This window comes from Mytilus trossulus, chromosome 7 (assembly GCF_036588685.1).
Source record: "Mytilus trossulus isolate FHL-02 chromosome 7, PNRI_Mtr1.1.1.hap1, whole genome shotgun sequence".
NCBI classification, from domain to species: domain Eukaryota; kingdom Metazoa; phylum Mollusca; class Bivalvia; order Mytilida; family Mytilidae; genus Mytilus; species Mytilus trossulus.
In genome coordinates, this window is record NC_086379.1 from 25,936,454 (window position 1) to 25,961,785 (window position 25,332).

At 30.6% G+C, this 25,332-nt stretch overlaps 1 protein-coding gene across 6 annotated transcripts in view; it reads right to left on the reverse strand.

Annotated features, from left to right (window-relative positions):
- LOC134724840 (pro-neuregulin-1, membrane-bound isoform-like) overlaps positions 1–25,332 on the reverse strand; it is a 51,806-nt gene that overhangs the window by 10,855 nt on the left and 15,619 nt on the right. The window contains exons 2-7 of one of the 6 annotated variants that reach the window (XM_063588127.1): positions 23,763–23,937; positions 22,495–22,604; positions 8,949–9,032; positions 6,596–6,698; positions 3,614–3,667; positions 1,260–1,336 (exon numbers count right to left, since the gene is read on the reverse strand). In XM_063588127.1, the coding sequence (XP_063444197.1) occupies positions 1,260–1,336; positions 3,614–3,667; positions 6,596–6,698; positions 8,949–9,032; positions 22,495–22,604; positions 23,763–23,937 (603 nt within the window). Of the gene's footprint in view, positions 1–1,259; positions 1,337–3,613; positions 3,668–6,595; positions 6,699–8,948; positions 9,033–10,474; positions 10,720–22,494; positions 22,605–23,762; positions 23,938–25,332 lie in introns of those variants that run through there. The other 5 variants (XM_063588130.1, XM_063588128.1, XM_063588133.1 and 2 more) reach the window with 5 other exon arrangements.

The window sequence follows — 25,332 nt, forward strand, 5'->3', positions numbered from 1 at the left end:
GCAGACATCTGGCAAGAGTAATATGCAAACATAAGCAATATGATTATTAATACCAATTCTACAAATTTAGATGTTAAATACCTGTCTACTAAAGAAAACTTTCATTTGGCTTCGTTCTTATTTTTCTTTCTGTTATTAAACAGTTTTATTTTTAAAAAATATTTATTAAAAATCTTTTCCTTTTTAGAAATCTTGAACTTCATCCAAAAAATCTTTTAGACATCTTGAACTCCATCTAAATATTTTAGAATTGGTATTATGTGATAGGTGCTGGGATATTATAGTGGTCCTCTGTCTGTAAGCTTTCCAGTCGGCGCTTATCTGCATTCAAGTTCATTAGCTATTGTTTTAGTTCAACTTAACAAAACATGCATGTTGAATTTCCATTAAAGAACTTAATTGCCACAGCTTATATTATAGAAGCTATCTTCCTGGGACTAATTTTTCAAAAAATAACTGGTTTCTTAAATCGAGAAATAAACTGGTCTCTTAAATCACCAATATAAACTGGTCTTTCAAATCAAGACTGACTCAGAGAAATAAGGGTACAGTAGTTTTAACTATTTTATAACATTGATATTTCACACTAGTTTTTTTTTTTTATTTCAACAGTATATTCATTAAGCATATTTTTAACTAACTATTGTTGCTGGTTTTATGAAATTACAGTTTAATTCAATATGTCTAAATGTATTTTCCGTAAAATAAAACAATTTTATGATCTACTTCACTTTCACATTCATACATTTTATTTGTCCATTAAATTTTCATAAAATTTCATGCTAATGCAGTCATTCAAACAATTTTATGAGGTAAAATGCATACAAAATTTCAAATTTCAACTCTGTCAATCAAGCTTGAACTATTAGTATTGGGAAATTTTATACTTTTTCATGCTTTTAATTTGTATTTTCATGCAAACTGCATATGAAAATCTGATTTAACAGGCAAGGGTTAATTTTGGTTATATGACGGCATTTCAAAATTAAATAAATTGGTTCTTGATTATTCCTTTTATACATTTAAAACTGAACTAGAATTTTCATCAGATGTATTAAAATTTGTAAAAAAAATATTAATTGAGAGAATTAATTCCTTATTATATCACTTTAAACCACTAAAATAATATAAACATCATCCTATCACAAAATATATAAAATAAAAAAAAATATGAACAATTTTGAAAATAATGCATGCCATGCTAAAGAAAACCATAGCAACAGGGTGAACTTGAATGCTAAAACTGTAGGGTATCCTACCCCAGTCCTCTATTGCTGGAATGTTCTTTGGTAGCCTCCTCTGCTCACATCTCTCACCTGTGTGCGTATCCGGGCAGCTAAAAACCAGTGGACAAATCATAGAAATAACATTCTTCAACTTGTAAAGTCACAAACAAATCTGGTACTTAATGGTTTTTATTTTTTACTTCATAAGGATGATGAATGCATGTTTTTTTATTGCTGTGGATTCATTGTTATTTGTGGGATACCAATTTTTGTGGATTCCATATACCGGTTTGTTAATCACAAATTTACATTATCGCAGACTGTACATCATTATACAATGTATATATATCATTTCAAGTACTGATTCTACATTTTCATAAAACTTATGTGCAACTTTCTGATTGAGTACTACAATTTGATTTTCATTATGATTAGAATGTTTATCTAATTTATTCACTTCTATCAAATGTTTTTAGATAAAGTTCTTATTAAAATTTAAATAAAAAAAAAATTAATGAAAATGTAACCACTAAATCAAAAATTCCTATCTTTGAACTATTTAGAGGACATAGTAAACCTATATATCTTAAATTATCTAAAATGATATGATGTTTGGCTCCCAACAGCATGATAAGATATGACTTCTTAGCACTTGTTAGAATATGATAAATAGCTTTCCCTTCTGATAAGAATAAAATTAGTTAGCATTATATAAAATAGACAGCAACCTAAACACCACAATTCACAAAATTACATATTAAGAGGTCAATTCATCAAGATAAACTTGGTTTTTTTTCAGAGGGGGAGCCAGCCATAAAAGGGGGATTCCCAACCCAGGATAAAGGATTCAAATGCATTGATTGTCATAAAAAGGAGAGGGGTTCTAACATTGATGATAAATTTGCAGACATATAAACCAATTCTATCTGATTTTATTCCAACTATAAGAATAATGTTATAAAGAACTGCACATAGAGATTGACAAAAGAGACCTTATAAATTTGTTAACCTCTCAGGGTACCTTGTTATGCCTTTATTTATGGCTTGCTGTCTCATCAACTGTTTCTTATCTTAATTTTAGTGATTACACAATAAATCAAAAAATAAAACTGATAATACAGTAAAATCACAACAGTATGGTATTTTTTTTAAATAAGATATAAATATCTTCAAAAATATCACATGCAACTATACATATGTAATTTTTACAAAATTGGGTCTGAATTTACAACAAAACTTATTTTTGAAATATAAACTGAAACCATTTATACCTACATGTATATAAAGATGCATGCTTTGGGGTTTATAAATATCTGATTCTTCAGATTAGTATGTTTCTTGGCAATAAAATTATACTGCTTTTCATTTTATTACTTCCTTATTAGGATTAATCGATTTATTTGTGGGTTAGTGAGTATTAACCGATTTATGGCTTTATAGGCAAAATGTGACTTTATTTCTAAACAAATGAAATAGATAAAATGTTAATTATCAGGGCATTTTTTTTATATAAATAAGGCTGTTAGTTTTCTCGTTTGAATTGTTTTACATTGTCTTATCAGGGCCTTTTATAGCTGACTATGCGATATGGGCTTTGCTCATTGTTGAAGGCCGTAGAGTGACCTATAGTTTTTAATGTCTGTGTCATTTTGGTCTCTTGTGGACAGTTGTCTCATTTGCAATCATACCTCATCTTCTTTTCTTATAGCAACTTTTTAAAACATTAAAATTGGGAACTCATATCGTCAACTGGTTACATTGGGTAGCAGATAATCTTATTTAGCATGTTGTGTCAAATTTTTTCCGTTTATCGTTGGTACCTATTGAATTTTTTTAATGTCCCTTATGTTTTTATCAAAATTCAACACTTTAAAATTAGCATACATGATACGATCACTCCCACCATCATGAATTAAAATAAATTCCCAATCTTGTTCATAACTTTATTTCGTTACATTTACCCGAGGCTTACTATATATGGATGTATTGATGTATGATTATATGTATGTGTAAACTGAGGAGTTTTACAACCACTATAACCTCCCCTACCAAAGTATGAGATATTCTGCCTTATTATGAATTATTCAAAAAGGTTTTCAACCAATAAGTTTTGCACCCATCCTTATTGTTTTTCGCCTCTGGGCTACAAGACTGCCAATATATGAAATATTCTGGCAATTTATGAATTATTCAAAAAGGTTTAAAACCAGGATATGATTATCATCTGAAGTTTTTTTTCTATAAAAATTGGATTTCTTATAAGATATAAGTAGAAAGAAAAGACTATTTTGTCAGTTATGACAGACTTGGATGTGTAGGGAAACATAAATAAAATATCCTGTTTATACAAATAGACAATGATCATGCAATACAATGAATTATCTTACACGCAACAGTTTTTGGTTATATTTTCTAACGAATCTCCTCTCTCAATAGAATTCCTGATAGTAAGCATTGAAAAAAATGAACAACTTCTTTAATAAAATATCTGTATCATTTTGGCTCGGAATTGCCAAAAAAAACCACTTTTTTTCATTTTTGTTGGTTTTTTTTTTTAGAGGGGGGGGGGGGGTGAAATTGCTGGCTTTTTGGGGGTAGAACAATTGTCCTTACTCTTTCATACTTGATGAATCTGTAACAGTGAGTCAATCTAATTGTGTAAAATTTCAAGTCTACCTTTTATTACTTTCAACCTTTAATACTGCTGACATGTGACAAGTCAGTAACAGAACAGAAAGACAGAATTTTCGCTTTCAAAGAAAATTTGTCTGATCTTAAAAGTAGTTACATCATAGAAACCTTCTTAATGCGTCTGCCTAACAAAATAATATCCCTCTGATGGACAAATAAGAAAACTGGTATTTATATTACAGATCCTGACCTCTCCAATTATTGGATTAGCGCTTCAGAATTGCTATAGTGAGTCTGACAGGTGACGGAAACATTCTATAACTTCTTCAAATACAAAATATTATTGACTAACTATAAGACATTTACAGAATCCCCCGCCAGAGAGGATTTTACGTAAACCGAATATCCTGGACCGATTCCAATAATAAAGGGGTTGTAGACAGCATCTGTTTTCTACGATTTCAAACATCAATAAAACTCTACCCAATAACTTAGTTGTATTGATATATAAACTCTATCAGAGCCAAGAAAATTGGCCAATTTGTTGAAAACGTTGAATAGTAAACAGAGTGTTACAGAAATGATTAACAGTATGATGATAATGGTGGTTTGATAAGGAGAAGATTGTGATCAATATCTCGTATAACTATCTGTAAGGCCTTTTTACTAATAATGCTTTTGATTTAATTAAAATTGTAAAGAAATCTACAGTTTCCTGTCAAAAACATCTTTGGGGGATTTTCTCTTCTGAAACATTGAAGCTTTCTGTGGGTAGATGCACTGACTTTAAGGATAATTAATTTAGATCAGCTGTAGCTAATACAAGTTTTAATCAAAGTCCTCTGTTCAATTTTTATTTTCACTCCCTTTCATGACAAACAACAAACTTAAATACGCAAGTTTCAAAGTGCGAACTGTTAAAAAGACAGTTATTACCGATTTAAACATTTTTTTCAAAAACCCACTCTTACCACAAGATGATGATCTGTAAACCATACATTAGCAATCAAAGAATGAACTATAGAAGTACTTTTGTCTCAGATGAGATCTATTATGTTCATACAGTTTAAAAGATTCATTTACAAGTGAAACAATATAAACATAAGGAGAATGGTATGATTAACTAATGGCACAACTATCCACCAGAGTTCAAATCAGGTGGATATAAGCAATTATAGTTCAATGTACAGTCTTAAAAAAATAGGGGATACTAATATGCAGGGGCAGATCCAGCCATTTTAAAAAGAGGGGGTTCCCAATCCAGAGTAAAGGGGGGGTGAGGTTCCAACTATATGCTCCTATTCAAATGCATAGATCGTCCAAAAAAAGGGGGTTCCAACCCCCGTTTCCCCACCTCCCTGGATCCGCCAATGATATGAAAGAAATCATTGAATTACAGTCAGTATTTTAGGAGGATTTATGTCCCATGTTGAAGATGTTCTAGGAGGAGTTATGTCCCATGTTGAAAATGATGTCAAGGACAATCAATTTACTAAGGACACTAAAAAAATAGTTTGTATTCAAAAATAAGAATTAAAATATTGCACAATGGCTTTAATAAGACAAAAAAAAAGGTTCAAGGTTTCACTCAATTTAAGTCAGAATTTAGGAAAAGATCAGAATAAAAAGTGCATGTAAGTATGAAAGACTATAACAATTGTATGTTCAAAACACGGATGTATAAAAATTCACTAATAAATTTGATTAGGCAGAATTGAATTTTATCTAAGATGAAGTAACCAATAGTAATATTGATTTCGATACCACAAAACTGTGAATGAATTGACCAATTAACCAACTGTTTTATGGTTTTAATTGTACACAATGTAATGAAAAATCCTATAAAACAGAAAACTTCTACTGTTTTTTTAAATGTCTAATTTCAAACCACAAAACCACATTGTGTGCTATGTAGCCATGAAAATTGTCCTCCAAAGCTAGGAAAATTCCTAAAAACTTAAAAATAAAAAATACCCATGTTTAATGCTCTGACTTCAAAACACCATTTACAAGTAAATCTACCTATTTTGTCTAAAGAATTTAAAGACTACCTTATAAACAGACCCAGACTACAAAACTAGTACAAAATACAGTCAATAAATAATATACCATCTGACAGAAAAATATCACCCAAATGTAATCATTTATGCTCAAAAGCAGGATTAGTTTGCACTGATAAGCAATAATTGGCTGTACATAGCAATGGTTTTAGGGTAGATAAATTGTAATGGATAGGAAAGCATGAAAGTTTTATTGATAAAGGTATAAAAGCTGCATATGTCTAGGTTTTGTTTATTGGCTAGCTTTGTCACTTACACAGACACAACAATATGATCAATAGACGAGGAGCAATGGTAATTAGATGATCATGATTATACTAACTATCAGAAAGTCATGGATGCCACATCAGAATATTAGAATTTCAAGAGTTACGAATCAAAAATTGAATCAAAACCCACAAAAAAAGTGAGAGAAAAAACCTGCATGAATCACAACTGAGGTCTCATGAAAGCCAAAGTTTTATCTTAACATAACTTTTTCAAATTTTTTTTCAAAAAAATCTGAATTTTTAAGATTATATTAAAAGATAATCCAAAAAAAATAGGAATCTGTCAACATAATCTTATCAGTTCTAATCCAGAATGTTTTAATTTCAACAGAAATCATCAATTTTACAGCTTATAAAAAGTTTTTATCATTAAACTCTTCAATTAAGATATTGGTGCAAGTACACTTACCGGCATCTTGGTATCCCTAAATCTGCAATGATTTCGCATGTACCTCCGTTAAAACATCTGCCATCATGTTTTGGTGGACATTTATAAAATAATGTTGGTGTCACTGAAAGTACATAACAACACAGTTCTTTTTATTGTTGTTGAATAAGCATATATATATTCTAGTTTGGTCAACTCGAGAGTAGCCAGTTTTAATTGCAACATATTATATGTTATTATTATATTTAACTTTGAGCAGCATATACTGAGTATGCTACAACTCTACAGCCGTAAAGCACTCCACTTAATTAAGTATTGAAGCTTTGCTTGACTGGGCAACAAATTAGACCACCCTAATATCTTTACTCTGGGGGAAAAGGAAAAACTTTGGTTGACCGCTCTAAAGACTAGTTAAAGCTCATGTTCATGTTCATCAGTAATTTTCTTCAGATAAATATAAGCTTTTTGCATGTATTGATGACTGACCAATGATAGTCTGAGTTATTCACAATTTTTCTTGACTCATGGTGAACCAGCATTTGTCAAACATTTTAGAGACTTGTTCATTGTTTAAGGCCATAAGACATGTTTGCATTTTACACCTAGCATCAGACTTGTGCATCAGACATTTGTTCTAATTCAGTGCAAATTAATCAAAAAGAAATGGCTATCAGTATATAAATGTTTTGAAAGTCTGACAATTTCAAGTTTTTGGTTATTTAAAGACTCATAATTTCACACTGCCCTGTCAATAAATAAATTAATATAAGTACATTTAAAATTCCAACAATGTTCCTAAATTGAGATACACGGTCTTCCTTTTAAACATGATTAAGAAACATACTTTAGTCATTACTTAAAAATAATGATAAATTAGCCCTTAAGTCAATCCCCACCCAATAGGAAAATAAAAGAGTCAAAACAAAGATGCTTTATTTCAATTTTACTAGCCATCAGATTTGTGTCTGCTTATCTATATATTTAATAAAGAAGGTAAATTTGACATTTTAATTCACCTTGAGTCAACATTCAATAAAACTGAATGAATAGTTTAAATATGTAAAGTAACACTCGGGTAGGCGGAAGCATATAGTACTCTGCATTCTAAAGGACACCCCCGCCCGCAAAATATTCAACAGACTTTTATTTTTATATCATTGAAAACTAAAAATAAGTTCATATAAAAGTCGTAACTTGCTCATGTTACCATAAACTGATTCACAGCACAGGTATTCAAACGCTGGTTCAATAATTTCCAGGTTTAACATTTTATGTATCAATTTTTAGTACAAGATAAACAATTTCTGTTTTAAAGGTTTAATGTATCACTCTTTTAAGTCCAATATAAACAGGTTAAGATATTTTTAATATTTTTCATCTTAAATTTACGTATCTATTTTTTTTTTAAATTTCATTATTTAAATTTTAGGTCTGTTATTTCTATTTTTACCTATTTTTTTATATATTTTTTTTTTTTTTTTATCTATTTCCACCTTTTAATTCATTTTCCTAGCAATTTCATAACAATAAACAATTTAAATGGGAAAAAGCCTCAAATGACTTTTGACTAATAATTTGAAAAACAATTAAAATGATAACAATCTTAGTATTTTATGCGTTTAAGAGAATTTATTTGCATGTTAACATGCAACAATGCTGCTTAAAGTTGACTGACTTATATATAATCTATAAAAATCTACAAAAATCCTCAGTAGTAGATATGTGATCACTTAAGGAACATTAAAAATAAAATTCCCTCTAAAACTCATTCATGCCAACTGAAACATTACATAAATCCAATTTCGGGTATTACCATTTTGGTCAGTGGTCCAAACCTGTGAATGAATAATGCCAACTACCAATGTTTATCACAATAGTATGTTTGACAATTCTAAATAATAATATGTTATTGATTCTGTAATTAGAGATCCCCTTTTAAGTAGCCTTTCTTAGGATGATTGTGTTAAGCATATTTCTTTTGATGCCAATTTAGTTATTCCACACTATAAATTGGTTAAAATGCTGATTTATCACCGTAAACATTGTAAACATTCTCTGTGCGGACAAAAGATGATTTTGTTCCAGTCCTAAGAACCAGACTCTACAATTGACAAAGGGAAGTAATTTGTTGAAAAACTGTGAAATAACGGATTCAAATCATTAATTGGCAAATGGACTATTGACAGCTAACTGTTTTTACAATGAAATATCATATATTGCAGCATTTTATTAAGGAATCTTAAGATATATAGATCTTGATGTAATATTGACAATGATTGATGCACCTGCGAGTACAAATTAGGAATAAAACAGTATAAGTGCACAAAATAAAACAAAACACAAAAAGAAATACTCTAATGACAAGAATACTTACCCTCATTTATTTCAATGGCTGGTTTTTGTGTTGTAGTTTTCTTAGGGTTTTTATTCTTAGGAGGCTTTGTAGGTTTTTTCTTGACTGTACAGTTATGAAATAAAAGAAATAAGCATAGTGCAGACAACATCAAAAAATAATAAATTTTCATGCAGTGCAAAAGAATATTTGATGATAAAATTAATGTATTCATGTCACAATTTTTGCTTAACTGTCATCAAATATTCATCATAGCTCTTCCACTAAAACATAAAGAAGAAATCAAAGTGATACAATTTGAGGTCAAATCTGTTGGTTTTTTTTCAGCCCCTAAAATTTTCAAATCTGATCCCCTCCACCCCACCTGCCTTTGAAAATCCTGGGTCTATAAATGCAAAATGACATCGTCTTTGTATTTGAATTCAAATGCTACTGTTATTAAAGAAAAACTTTACACAAGAAAAGAATATAAAGCATAAAATAAACCACTAATTAAAGCCAAAAAAATAATAAAATAAACACATTTTATAACTGATAACAAGGAATTGTGCAGCAAAGTTCACTTTATACTGAACCAGACAATAATGAAACAAATAATATGCCACCCAGGAACCTGAAACCACAAAGCTGTAGCAGGTTAACACCCAATATCTGCTGGGCACGTGTACGGTGTTGTCTTCTCCGTGCTTCATTTACTAACAATACACCACCAGACATTACATAGTCTGATTACCTTCTTGTAATGCAATGCACTGATGTACTTTCCTTCCGTAAAAACTAATTAACGATCTGAGTAATAGTGAACTTAATCTTTTCAGAGTCTGTTTTAATGGATAAACGGTCAATCAGTGCTATCTTCATTTACATATCGGGAACACAATGGATTACTGGACATTTATTTCCTCACTATTGTTCCGCTATTTTGAAACATAGTGTTTACGTCTAAGTACTCTAAGAAACCCAGACTTACATAACAATAACAGATGAAATAACTTCGACTGACTAACATAACAATAACAGAAGTATCTTTTACAATACAAAAAAGTCGACAAAATTTAGTGGATGCATATAAAAGGGATCGCCACACAATAATTTTGGATTGAAGTGCAACAAATTAAATGCACATTGTTCAATAATGCAAGATAATTGCACTGCAGAGTCTGCAGGAAATTTGTAGTTAAAATGCAAATTAATGCAGTAATGGACCTCCAATATGTTAGCCTGTAAAATAAACTCAATTTTCATAATCCTTTGTTGAATTAGGAATCAAAGTTGGTAATCATTAAAAGAGAAAGTGGAGGGATAGAAATTCAGAGCAGTCAAAATATTCGAGGGAGATATCCGCCATTGTTAAAAAGTAATTGTCTTAAAATTTACCTTCTTAGCGCTTACTAGTGTGTGTGCCTCCCCCATTGTATTAAAAATGTCTTTGTAGATATTTAGACATCATATATTGTGAACTTGTCATGTTTATCTGTGTATGCTAGCAAACAAAGATGACAATTAATGCTAGATCAATAAATTTTCATGAAATGGTTATTGCATACCTGAAATGAATTTACGAACTTCAAAAAAACAAGTGTGTTCCACAATTTTAGTTCTGTTTCTTCCAAAGTCTTCATTTGTTTTATTGGCATTGTCTGTCTCATTCTGTTGTTCATTGAATTTAAAGGTTCTTGTAATGTTCATAACTGATTTAGTAATAATCTGTTGCATTGCACCCATTTTCCTTCGGCCCTCAGAGAAAACTTTAAAAATATATTCCCGATCAACATGGCCTTACAAATGTTAAAGTTACTTGTCACCTGTTCGGCTTATAATCTTAATCACCAATTTAATAAATCTAAATAAATATGCTTATAAATCAACAATTACAGGAATGTACTTAAATCATTCCAGATTTCTAATCCCTTGGTTTCAAAATACTTTATACATACTATACTATTTAAATTTTTGAAAGGTTTTGTTTTAAGAAATTTGCCGTTTACAAAAAAACATTTTCAAAATTGGGTAGGGTTTATTAAGAAGGAATTGTTTTATTCAAGTAAAATATTTCAAAAATAAAGTTATTAATTAATAATTGGATTAAGAAAGATTTCATTTGAACAGGATTGTGTCTGAGCAGAAATAATGTAATTAAGTTGAACTTGGTTAAATGGAAAGTTTGTTTGCATCCCAACTCTGAATCACGAAAAACATGATTTGAATTTGTTTACTAATAATGACTTGCTTATTTGTCGAATTCTTTGATTTATTTCAGATAAAATTTGGTGTAACATATTCAGCCTTTAAGGTATGCGTATTTATAACCACATGATACAGGCATATATTTATTTTCAACATGGTTTTTATTTATTCTGGACACACCTTCAATAGAATTCTATTAATCAATAAAAATCGGAAATACACAATGTCCAACTGTATAAAGTAATTTGCTTTTACATATTTGAATTAATCTAAATATGGCCCTGTTAATTGTTTTTGAGACAGCAAACCAACACAAATTACCTAGAAATTTAGGTCTGATTTAAGTTTGGCACTATCCTATAAGATAACAAAGTTACTTAGAGGACACAGATTAGAAGAAGACCTAGAACAGTTTGACCTTTAATTTGAAAGTCACAAAGAATTCAACCAACAATAGACATGAATTTTTATGACACTAAACACAGCAATATAGAGTTTTAACATAATTTGTAACTAAGCTAAAATGTACCTCCATTTATTTATTTTTATGTACCTCAACTCTTTTCCTCTTTTCCTTTATATTATCATGTTATCAACAGTTTTTTTCCCCATTTTTTTCATTTCTATTGTTGCATGTTTTTTTTGCTTATATGCAGAATTCCTATTTGATTTCTTGTGTTCATAAAATGATTCTGATGTCTACATAATCGTGAAACTTAATTACTTCTTAAGTGTATAAAAAAATCAAAATTATTAGGTTTTCCAAATTTTAGCAAATCTCTGTTTGAAACGATGTAATACAGAAAATTAGATTGGTATCAGCTTTTTAATTAGTTCATAATACTAAAAAATCTTCTTTTGACCTTGACCATGTGAATGATCTAGTTTAACAAAATAAATTCTGCACTAAGATTATAAAGAATTTTGTTCATCAAACATTATGAATGAATATTAATCTACGATCAAAGAATAACTTAAAACATTACATAACCAATTTTTTTTAAATGTTCATTTCTAGACGAGATTAAACTGTGAGGCTATCAGTCAAATGGATCAGACTAACAGATATTCAACTGTTTTATCTGCACAAGGTGGTTAATTAAAAAAGTTTGATATTTTGGATGCATTACAAGTTTTAAATACGTTCAAACAATTTTGATTGAATTACCAAATTGAAGATCAACATGAAAAAGATGGCAATCGGCACTTAATAAACGTAAACGGGACATCATGATGCTCTTCCATTAACCAATCATTTGATAGTCTGCCAATATTTCATGATCAAGTGTAATTTAATTATAGTTCTTTTTATGGCAGTTCAGGAAATTGTTTAAAAATCGTCTTATTATCCTCTCTTATTCAATTTTATTTAGTCGTTAATTATGGCGCTATCAGGAAACATCTAATCAGTATACCGACCCAGCAACCTAACACATTCACCGATCGAGCAACCTTACACGTTCACCGTAATGACCAATATATAAATATCGATATCTACATGAAAACCTACTTCCACAGGTGTAAAGGATTAGTACAATTGTTGATCTGAATGTATACAAAATGATTCCAGTAAAAAAACTACCAACAAAAATCTAACCACAAGGTCTAACAGGGGATATTAACAACGATTGTCAATCACTAAAGATGTGTGGTTTAACCTTTGTGTTTTTTTAGTTGCTTTGTAATGATGGTTATACCCCCAAATGACCTTAGTTGTTTAAATCCCCTTCATTTGGACTCTTGTATAATAGTTGGCAATAATATCATATCTCAGGTCTTCTTACTTTTATTTTCATTCATTAGCAAAAAGAATTCCATAAACAACAGCAAAACATTAATAAATATGACCTTTGACCTGACAATCTATCTACAAACAATTAAGCATAAAGTTCAAAGATAACTTATTTGATTAATTGATTGAATGCTTGGTGTTTAACACCATTTCATCATACATTTGCAATGGTGTTACAAGAACAACTGCACTTCTACTAGGTTAAAATGTATGTACCAAGGTTTAGAGTGATATATATTTATGATGAAATGTTTTCATAACTTTCATAATGTGTGTTTACCAGGGTTGGAAGAATATTTTCATAACTTTCATATTGTATGCACTACTATTGCAAGGTTCTCAAAGAATACCCCTTCTGTAGGTATGGAATAATAGTACATATAAATTTTGTCTAAAAACACCAACGTTAAAATACAACTATGATACAGTTTTATATCCAAGGTCATTGAACTTTTGAATTCAAGTTAATAGAAGGTTGAATATTGCAGAACGATAAAAAAAACACTTTCCAGCATGGCTACCTGTTAGGTATAGTAATGTTTACTTCTGTTGAAATCATTACTAATCGATGTTTATACCATTACAGTCTTTGTGGTTTTTGTTCTACTGAACATTAATTTCATGCTTTACCCAGAACAATTACTCTGTTTTTTCAGTAATTATTATAGGTGATACATCTTTGTGGAATACTAAAAGATCTAAAATGAACAATCAGGCTGAGTGCTTCTTAATAATTAATACTCTTTATTATGATGAGTCTGTTCTTAAATCCAAATAAAAGAACAATCAAGCTTTCAGCTTAAGTAATTTTTATAGCGCTCTCTTGCAAAGAAAAAAATAAAGTTTTTGTCAATAGATATAATTGGTGGTACTTTACGACATAAGAAGAACACTTTGCAATGTTTGGGTGACATATTGTTGAACTTTTTCCTTCTCATACTTTCAATATCAGCCAAGTAATTTATCCTCTCTGAAACCAAAGTTAAAGTCATAACAAAAAAAGGCAAAAAGATACTTTCAATGTAATTGATTTCCAAGAGCAACAACTCATTGAAGAGTGAAAACAAATAAATATAAACAAATTAGTTCAACAAAGGCAGCAAAAGTATAGTAACTGCCAGACTTCCGTAACAAGACATTTTAAATTTAGTCTTATTTGTAAACAAAACCTCTGCAAGAGAACATTTATAAATAGAACCAATGATCCCATTCTTCCATACGTTTTTTTTTTAGATACCAAGTACTGCTTAGTGGGGGTTCACCTAACGACACGTTATATCAAAATATCATAAAATATCTTCAATGGAGTCAACCGACACCAATCAACACATGGGACTAAAATATTCTAAATAAAACTTCCGAAATATTTAATATAAATATGATATCTCATTAGGAATAAAAGAATGTCCTACAAATAATCTAAAGGTCAAAGATCAGCAATAATTTAATTAAATGATTGGCTGTTGTAATAAAATCTGCTCAAAAGGGGAAAATAAGGGCAAGAAAGGTCATACTATATTTGATCAACACAAGATCCTATTGAAAGGCAGGATATGCTTGAAACAATATACTTATAAAGACGTGTGCTGATCTTAGGTCCTTCAGTACATAATTAATATAAACAAAGTACAAAATATCCTTGGTGTTAACTCTTGGCAGGTGGTCTATTCTTAAATGCATGGGTACAAAGCTTTCTATTGAAAGGGAAACGTTAATTTAATAGAATTATTGTTTTACCTTCTAAAATATATGAAATAGCATCTGACTGCTTATTTGGCATAATTAATACTGCGAAATAGAATATGTAGTTACAAAACTGTTCACCTTGCAATGAATTGATTGACAATGAGAAATTTTTCACCAGAGACTAAAGACCATATGATGCAGAAATTAACAACTATAGCTCATTATACAGCCTTCCACAATGAGCAAAACCCAAAAAAAACTGTAAAAGGCATCAAATAGACAAACTCTAAAAAATTCAAAACAAAAATTTTATGGTATGATTTATGTACCAACGAATAAACAAAAAACAAATGATACAGTAAGTAATAAACGACAACCCAACAATCCAGGACTTGGAACAGACATACAGAATGTGGCAGGGTCTTATTTATTTGTTTTAGAATATTGTCTATTTTTTCAGCTTCTGATAGATCAATAAAATTCAGAGAAATATAGATTACATATTTACACATCAATTAGACAGCTAACAAATTACATTATAATATTATATTTCTTATACAAACATTATGATACCTGATGAAATGCATTTAGCAGTGTTTGTTTTCACTTAAACATCTCAAGCTATATTTCATATGAAAAGCAGAAGTTTTGGAGAAAATATTTTCTTATTTGCAAGGAATAAATGGAGATGTAATGTTAATTTGTTTTCACCTTGCACATGTGCAATATTTGCGGCTGGACATTAAATGAGCAAATATATTGATCAGTAACATAAGCAACAAAAAAATCAAAGATTTAAAACAACTACACACGACAAATAAATCGTTACAAAATATATTTTCATTTCTATTTCTTAATGCAACTCTCGATAATACATTATCTTCTAATTGTTTTAATTTATGCATTTTATGGAAGATTCTTTTTTGATAATTTTACACCCATTGTTAGTTACCCAAAGACTAGAAAACAATATGACACTTCAGGTACATTTCATTGTATATTTGTGTATGAAAGGTACTATGGACACGTCTTTTACCATGTATTGTATTTTTCCGTGTGTAGGGGGTCCTGGGCTCAGTGTTCAATGAAAGAGACATGTTATTTGATCTTGTTTTAGTTGTTGTAATGTAACAATTTTGTCTCTGTTGGGGTTCTCACACCATTATTTGTTGTCAGACAAGTAAAATCTTTTATTATACAAAACTACTTTCCCTGATTTTAAGATTTGCTGTCTGTGAGGTGAAATTCTAACCAGTTATTTCAATGTTGACAAAAATTCTGCATAATCATGATTTGAAATTTGAGCTTTTATTTAAGTTAAATAACGACCTTAATGATATTTTAAAGTATTAAAAGTCACAGTATAAAATTACATATGAAAATCATAGATACCCATGGTATTTATTCCAAGAAGTAAAGAATCTATATGTAAGAGTCAAATTTGTCTAATCTTTTAAATAAATTTTTCAGACAGGCATTAGGTATGGGGAGACTGTTGAAATATTAATTATTATTTTTCTCTCTCTAATACTCATTTTCCATAAATTTTTCATCCTATGATCAACATATAAAGCTAGGCATTTTGTAATATACTTCAAGATTTACAGTAAATTAACTGAGTGGAAAAGTTCAGAATGATTGAAGTTGCTAAGGAAGCATAATGAATGAAACACAAACCAAAAAATATTTAGCTTATTTTTTGTTACCCCCCCCCCCCCCCCCCCCCTTTTTTTTTTATTAAATTCTGACAATATCCAATCAAAACAATAATACAAACGAAATTGCAAGTAAATAATCTGCTTTTATACTAAACTAAACATAAACAAATTCATAAAGCCACTTAAACCACAATATAAACAAGTATATTAGTGGTAGTACATTTTACTTATCTAGTACTTATTACAGTACTAATGTTTGTACTGGGTGAACCATAATCTACTTATTTACGCATGTTAGTAGAAACCAGTGGTCTTTGTACTGTCAGCAATGAATTAATACTGAAGGATTACTGTTATGAAATATTTAATCTGGAAAAAAAGTCATTGTAATCTTCTGAATTATTGGTAATAGGTATTTTCATTAATCAAAATCTAAGCCAATAAATGCTGTGCAGCGGTTAAGGGAGAAGTGGCAGATCCAGGGGAGGGTTCCCGGGGTTGGAACCCAACTTTTTTATTGGATGATCAACGCATTTGAATGGGGCATATGGTTGGAAGCCCCCCTCCCCCTTTTGGGAGACCCCCCTGGGAACCCCTCTTTTTCTCCTGTGTTTGGAACCCCCTTTTAAAATAGCTGAATCCGCCCCTAGGGCAGTTGGTTTAGGAATATAATTTTTTTAACCTTTAAGCATCCAAATAATATTTTGCCTAAATTGTTTAATATTCTAGATCATTTTTTCTGAATTAACCTGTCGTCCCACCCTCCTTTAAAAAAAATAATGAGTTTTGTTAATTAACAGTGGCAAATATTTAAATTTCATTCAGAAAGAACTTATAACTGATGATCCAAAGACAAATATTTTAAGGTCAATACCCTAATATACCAAACATTTTCATAAAAAGATATATCTATTTACTAGTAATTAAAAGAGTGTTTATATCCTACCACCTTGACCCTAATTATGACAAATAATGTGCTTTATTTCACTACACTCCAGGATCTCTTAAAGAATATAAACATCTAAACTGGTAACCCTTTGATCAAATAGTTTCCATGGTCTGCGCTGCAGCACTGCAATGTATATTCATCACTTAAGCCTAATTTTGTATATAAAGGTGCTTATCATTAACACATTGTAAGTCAACCCATCAGGTAGAAGTCTGTGACATCTCTGTGCACTTATACTAGATACAGATCTCATAAAGGCCTTTCTTACTTCATATCTATCATAAACTTAAAAAGTATATTCTTAATGGTTGAATATCTTTTTTTATCTTAGATTCATCTATTTGGGTACCTGTCTGCGGCACTGCATGGTTTATTGAAATTTCCATATTTGGGTTAAAAATTTGTATAAAAAGTAGAATTTTTCTAAAACTATCAATCATGAAAAGGATTTTGTATTTGTTGATATCCTTTTAAAAGGTCCAGCAAAACCAAAGACTGAGCCAGATAGGCTATAAAATATGGGTTTACATGGCAGCACGTTTTCCCTAAGACCGCTGACTTCAAAGCATATAAGATAGAATAAACGTAAACAAATTTGGTAATTATCCTGACAAGCCTGTTTGTTTACTGAATCGAAGAGTATCTCATGTAATTATGTCGTACAAGAATCTGCAAGTTTAAACAGTTTAATTGTATTCGATAATTGAATTTACTTCAAATAGATTTTTCACATTTATTTTCGTAGTTCCAGTGTATTTCAGTCACCGCAGAATGTGTTTGAATGTTATTTTTCTTGAATTTTTATACCATTATCAAAGGCTTAGGTGGTCTCTGCTAAGTAGTCTATAAAGAAGTGACGTGATTCTATTTTTAATCCTCTTTCTAAATCATTTCTACACAAAATAACAAGCAATTGAATTGAATTATTGTTGAACAAGTTTTGAATATATAAATAACCATAAGAGAATGCATTTGGCCCCCTCATTTGTCTGGCTATTTCTGTACAATAAAATAGAGTTTGTTTTGTTAAAAAATAGAATGGAAATGGGGAATAGGTCAGAGCAACAACAACCTGACCAAAGAGCAAACAACAGCAAAAGGCCACCTTTGGGTTTTCAATGCAGCGAGAAAATCCCAAACCTGAAGGTGGCCTGGGCCAGCTCAGGTCCCTAAATAAAATTCTGTACTAGTTCAGTGAAAATGACCTACATTTTCTCTCAAATTCAAGTAAATCTCTGTAAATTTCCTTAACAGAGCAAGTAACAATTAGAGTTAAAATAAAGTTTTAGAAAAATAAAAGTTAAAGCCAATTCAAACAAAAGATAGAAAGTTCAAACATTTCTTAAAATGACAAGATATATGATTCTTGAAGATTTTTTCAAACAATCAATAAGGTATCAAGAATAGTATAACCTTCAACAAGTTTTTAAAGAAAAGCAACATGAAAAAATATCAGAAATTAAATATTTCCTAACTGAAAATTCCTCTTCTTACCAATCTTTCTTGAACATATTAAATATTCAGTTTTATCTACGTTGGTTTTTTTTCATGAACATTTCAGATGATGGCAATGCTGTAGTCTGCTCTCTTTCATGAACATTTCAGATGATTGCAATGCTGTCGTCTGCTCTCTTTCATGAACATTTCAGATGATGGCAATGCTGTAGTCTGCTCTCTTTCATGAACATTTCAGATGATGGCAATGCTGTAGTCTGCTCTCTTTCATGAACATTTCAGATGATGGCAATGCTGTAGTCTGCTCTCTTTCATGAACATTTCAGATGATGGCAATGCTGTAGTCTGCTCTCTTTCATGAACATTTCAGATGATGGCAATGCTGTCGTCTGCTCTCTTTCATGAACATTTCAGATGATTGCAATACTGTCGTCTGCTCTCTTTCATGAACATTTCAGATGATTGCAATACTGTCGTCTGCTCTCTTTCATGAACATTTCAGATGATGGCAATGCTGTAGTCTGCTCTCTTTCAAATTTTGGGTAAAACTTTGATGTTTTTAATACATTTGTTGGAATCTATATACTAATTTAATATGGAATATTGAAATAACATGGGGTGAGTGTACAAGGCCAGTGACAGTATAACTAACCTCCATGTAATTTGGTCCCTTATAGATAGTTCTCATCGGAAATTGTATCACATCTCCTTATTCAATACGAAGTATTATTCTAAATTAAATATACTGTGTGAAAACTAACAAAGAAGCTCTCCCCAAGGTGTTCAACAATAAAATGAATTCACATAATGTCAGTTCATAGGATAATATCTACACTTCCAGGTGAAATAGATAGAAAGATGTGGTATGAGTGCCAATGAGACTGCTCTCCGTCGAAGTCACAATTTAATAGTAAACCATTATAGGTCAAGGTACAGTCTTCAACATGGAGCCTTGGCTCACACTAAACAGCAGTGGCAGATCCAGAAACTTTCATAAGTGGGGGCCCACTGACTGCCCTAAGAGGGGGCCCGCTCCAGTCACGCTTCAATGATTCCCTATATAAGCAACCAAGTCCCCCTGGTCCCCCCCTAAATCCGCCTCTGAACAGTAAGGCCCCAAAAAATTGCATTTTCATTTTATTTCTTAGGTGTAGTTTGTGTTTTATTCCGCAATAGATAGTTTAGCCAAATGTAAACAACATCAAAAAATTAAATTCTTTCTTTGAAAAAAGTAAATTATGACCTATACACCGTCACCTATCTTAACGATCAACGATATACGATTTTATACATTCATTCGTCTCTCAGGAAACTCAAGACACCTCTATCAAAATCAAGTACAGTTCTTAATGCAAATGTCAATTGTTTCTACTACAACTTAGATATAACTATTGATGTTTGCTAATTGTTTTATTTCAGATAATTATTTCTAACACAGAACTGTCATTAAGCTATGGTTCAGACATTAGACTGGAGAAATTTGCACAACAATCAGACAAAATAATATTTTATAAAGGAGAACGGAATTGACACCTTATACAAGTGTATAATGTATTTTTACTGCTTTTTCAATTCCCAAATGTTTAATATAGACTAGAGTCAGTCTGAGCTGTTTGATAAAATTCTTTAAAAACAGGCTTTCATTATATCTTCTTAACTAAACAGTCTTGAAGTAACGTAAATAACAGCATCTGTCTGTATGTTCTTAGAGATACTCGTGTAAATATCATCTACGATTTAATATTAATATGATTATCCTGTCAAACATTAAACTGTGATTTACACGATTACATTTCATTAAATCCATCACCTGTTCTTGTTCAAAACCTTGAAAAGTGTAAAATATATGTTAAAATGTCTGTCTTATCTATCAAGGAAAAACTTACTCAATAAACTGTACCACAAAAATTCATGTTCAAACAACTCTACTGATATCAACTACAAGTTTCTTACATTAAAATTTACAAGTACAAAGCCAATCTAAATTTAGCCTTTGTCGAAAAAACTTCTTTTTGAACATCAGCAACATTATAATCCATCAATCTGAAAGTGGTCCGCTCGGGAGATTTCTAAAAGTGATGAAAACCAATAATAATGTTGGTTGAAAAAAACAAGTTCTGCATTAAAACCTCTTTTCTTCTCACTACTATTCTTCATTTTGTTTCTGAAACCTTAACCATCAACAATGAGCAATACCCAAATTTTTCTTAAACTGTAACCAAGCAAGCTACTATTAATGTCCAAGGCGCAATTACTGCATATTGCCGCCTACCAAAACCAATTACAACAACGTCCAGTGGTGAATATTTGATGCATGTTGAGAACGACCATCAAGACTCAGGTCATCAAGACTCTGGTACATAAACCTAATTAGTATAATTGAACATGAAATAAACATTTCTTTCACCTCTCAACGAAAAAAAGTTAATTTTATATAACCTTTCAACTGAGATAGTTCTTTAATGTTCCCTGCTTAAGGCCTACTACTCTGCAATATGACACAACAAAGACTTCCAACAATATCTCATAAACTCATATCTTAAACTTATAGAATAAAATAAATTATGCAGAAGTCCAATATTTTTAAAAGTAGAACAAGCACACACCGTTACTTTTTCTCTTTCATATTGATTTCTATTTTAAGAATTTAATTTAAGCATAACTTTAAATATCGTACCATGATTTTAATGAAGTATACGTGCAAAGAAGAAGTTCATACGTGACTGCACAAAACACTTACGAAGGATATCAAAAGTACATAATAATATACTAAATGTCTGTCTCATTGCATCAAGTTTGCTATATTTGTATATTTATTCAACAATTCTTTCTGTCAATATCATAAATAATTTTATATTCATAACATCTATTTTGGAATGCAGTCAAGCCTAAATCATTACATGATAGATTTGTGGAGACATGGAAAAGTGAATTGACAGTTTCCTTTTTTATAAGACATTATGTTTTATATGTATTTTGTTTTCAGACAACTGAATAGTAAAATACAATGGAATTACATACATATCAAATATGCTTAATAGACAAAAATCAATTTCAACCGCCAACATTGCAGAAAATCCCTATAGTATTGCAAGACTAAACTAATTTATTTAAACAAAATGTCAGATAGCTCAGTCAATCTATATTGTGCATTCAATATAAAAATACCATGTGGTGTGACTGTTAATGAGACAACTATCTTGACCACAGACTAAAGGACGGATGTAAACAACTTAAGACAGGCTGGCTTTACAGCATTAACTCCTGCTTATAACAACCCAATCACTTTCATTTGCAAAGTGCCTGTACAATTGAGTCGGAAGCATGGCAATCAATCATCACAATGGTTCCATTGATAATAATTTGAAAAGATTTATCCTGAAATTAGCAGCTTTATATGGACATTGATTTTTTTACTACACGTTGTAGTTACATTTATTATTCCGTATGTTTACAATAAAATGATGCAAGTAAATAACCGTGACCCATTATTGCTTATCAATGTCTTTTGAGTTCTGGTGGATAGTTGTTTAATTGGAAATCATACACATCTCAACATTTTTATACTCATGAAAAAAAAAAACTTTTTCCCACCTTAATGGGAGATTGCACCTGCTTGTCAGGGGTCTGGCCTCCTGAGTAGATTTCTAAATCTTAAAATAAAAGCCTTGATCCACCAAGAATTTAGCAAATTGATTACTAAAATTAGAGGTTGTCCAAATTTTATCAAAGATATTTACTATTCAAACTGATTTACATGTGCTAAATTAAGCTTAAGTCCAAGGGTAAAAGAGATTAAGTGATATATCCAGCATTAACTCAAATACAGTTTGTAGTTACCTTCAATTTTGACTTCCTGTCTGGTTTTGCCAACCACATTTTTTGATTCACACACATATGTTCCACTGTCTGCTAGTGTGGCTTTCCTCTTCCGAAGAACAATACCACGTCTTTGAATGAAAAATATATATTTTAATGCTCTACTATGGCATAGAAAATAAAATAATGTTCAAGTTAATCAAATTCTATTCTTCAAAACACGTCTACATGGAATGGTAACAAAACATCAAGAGAACAAGATCAACTAACATATAATACAAAAACGGAATGCAATCTGCATATGAATATACTAAAAACTGGTTAAGGAGAGAGAACTCTCTTAAAAGTATGTTAACTTTAATAACCAAACATCTTGACCATACCAAACTGACATATAGCAATATATACTTTTATCTTGTACATTTTAGGTAATATATACAACAAAAGAAAATTATAAGGTTGTCTAGTTTATCGATACCCCAATTCATTTATCTCAACTCTATCTTTCTGTAAAATTTCCATATTCAATGTACTTTTATTGCTCAAGCAAAATCATAATTCTAAAAAATTTTGTTGACAGCAAGTATGCAATAATATTGGTTTATAGCATAATTATTCAATTGCACAAGTTAGTCATTGCTATATATATGCTCAATGAAGCATCATTTCACCAATATTCATTGAATAACTTTTTAATTGTACAGCAAAGTTTTCAGAACTATTTTAAACATATCTTATCATTGATGACATATATTTACACTCCATGACAAAATATTGCCCACATATTTTTTCATTACATTCTATATCAAATACATTGTATTATATGTATATTGTCCTTCCAAAAAACAGATTTTAAATAGCTGACTTTGCGGTTATGTTGAAGGGGGTCTCATTGGGGGGTCCTGATCCCAGATCCCACTTACTGTTTTGTCAGATTCCCGTATCCCACTTACACTATGTATGTAAGCAATTCTCATTTTTTGTCATTTCCCGGGTCCCGCTAGACCTATTTCCCGTTTTCATGACACAATAATTTGACTTTCACGTGTCACGCTTACAAAAAATCGGCAATCCCGCGTCACGCTTAGACCCCAATGAGACCCATGTTGAAGGCTGTATGGTGACCTATAATAGTTGTAAATTTGTAAGTCATTTGGTCTCTAGTGGAGAGTTTTCTCATTGGCAATCATATCACACCTTCTTCTGTATATTTAAACAACTCTAAATAAACTTTAAACAATTTGAATTAATGAAATATGAAAAAATATTGATAAGTCTATTATACTTACTTTGTTTTTTTAATAGAAAAGCCTTTTTTACTAGCTTTTATAACTTTGCCATTTTTCTCCCATAACATTTCTGGTGGGGGACGTGCTGATCGTATCCGACATGATAACTGAAATTTTCTGCCTTCAACAAATCTTTTCTTGTTCACTTTTATTGTTTTTAATGAAGGAGCTTTATCTGAAAGTACAAATGAACCATATTTATCAACTGACCAAAAATATAACTATGGCTCTGATGCCAAGGTCTAAAAAACTTGTGTAAATTCTACTAATTATATGTGTATATGGGCTTTTCATAATTTTACTTTTAAAGTTGGATGACTTTCAAAATGTTCAATAAGTAATGAATATTACTGAATAAAATAACATTAATACTATAATGCAACAACCTTTTATCAAAAGACATAAAGATGTGCCAGAAGAAATTTCAACAGGCCATTATTCAAACACATATCCTCTTGGCATATTAGGGATTATTCTATTTTTCATGTATAAAATAAAATTGAGAATTGAAATGGGGAATGACTGTCAAAGCGATAACAACCCAAACATAGAGTAGACAACAGCCAAAGGCCATCACTGGGTCTTCAATGTAACAGTATTCAGAATTATACAAGTGATTAAAAATTGAGAAAACTATAAAATTCTGTAATTTTTTTCCCTATTTTCTAACAGAAAAGATAAATTTCCTCATATCTATTACAAACATGCTAATTTGTCAATTATTTTTTTGTTACTTTACTATGAAAATATTAAACACTGTCGCTTTCAATTCTTCAGTTTACATGTAAGACTTCTTGGAAATTAACTATTTTTATCCAATTGTTGGTCAACACACATCCTTGAAATGAAACCTGTACCTATTTGAACTCATTCAAAGAAAATATTTTGCTCTTCTGTTTAAAGGACATGTTTAAATTAGATAAATGGTATATTTTGTAACTGTGATAAAGTATTATACAGTGTAACATGTGTTATCTGACACACATGGGGACAAAAAATGTTGGATCAAGCCGAGTGTCCGATTACTCCGGGTTTTTTTGCAAGGATAGGCATATTTTGGGACCATTAAAATGTATCAGTTAAAGAAGGATGTTAAAATGCTCAGATGTCAGATTAGGCATGTTACACTGTAGTTCAAATTGATAAGGCATCAACAGTTTAACTTCTATAGTCAGGAACGGTCAATGTTCTTCTCTCTGTCAGATATAAATGGATGTAGGGACGGACTGCCTTAATACCCCCATCCCCCCTTTTTTGGGGGAACACGTCCAGACAGATATTTTTCCATGAATGACACTAAATATCAAACCAAAGAAGTCACTGAGTCTGACTTTATGTATTTTTGTACCTTTTCAACTATTTTTCTTTTTTTTTTCTTTTAAAAACTGGCAACAAGACTTTTGAAGAAGCGAAAAACCAAAAAAAATAATCCCCTAAGCGCTTGAAATACTTTCATTGAGAAAAAATATCTTTACTTATATATCACAATTAATGAATGAATATTACAAATATCTATTAAAGATCTCCCACGATTCATTGATAAGAAACAATTATATGATGACAAGTTACA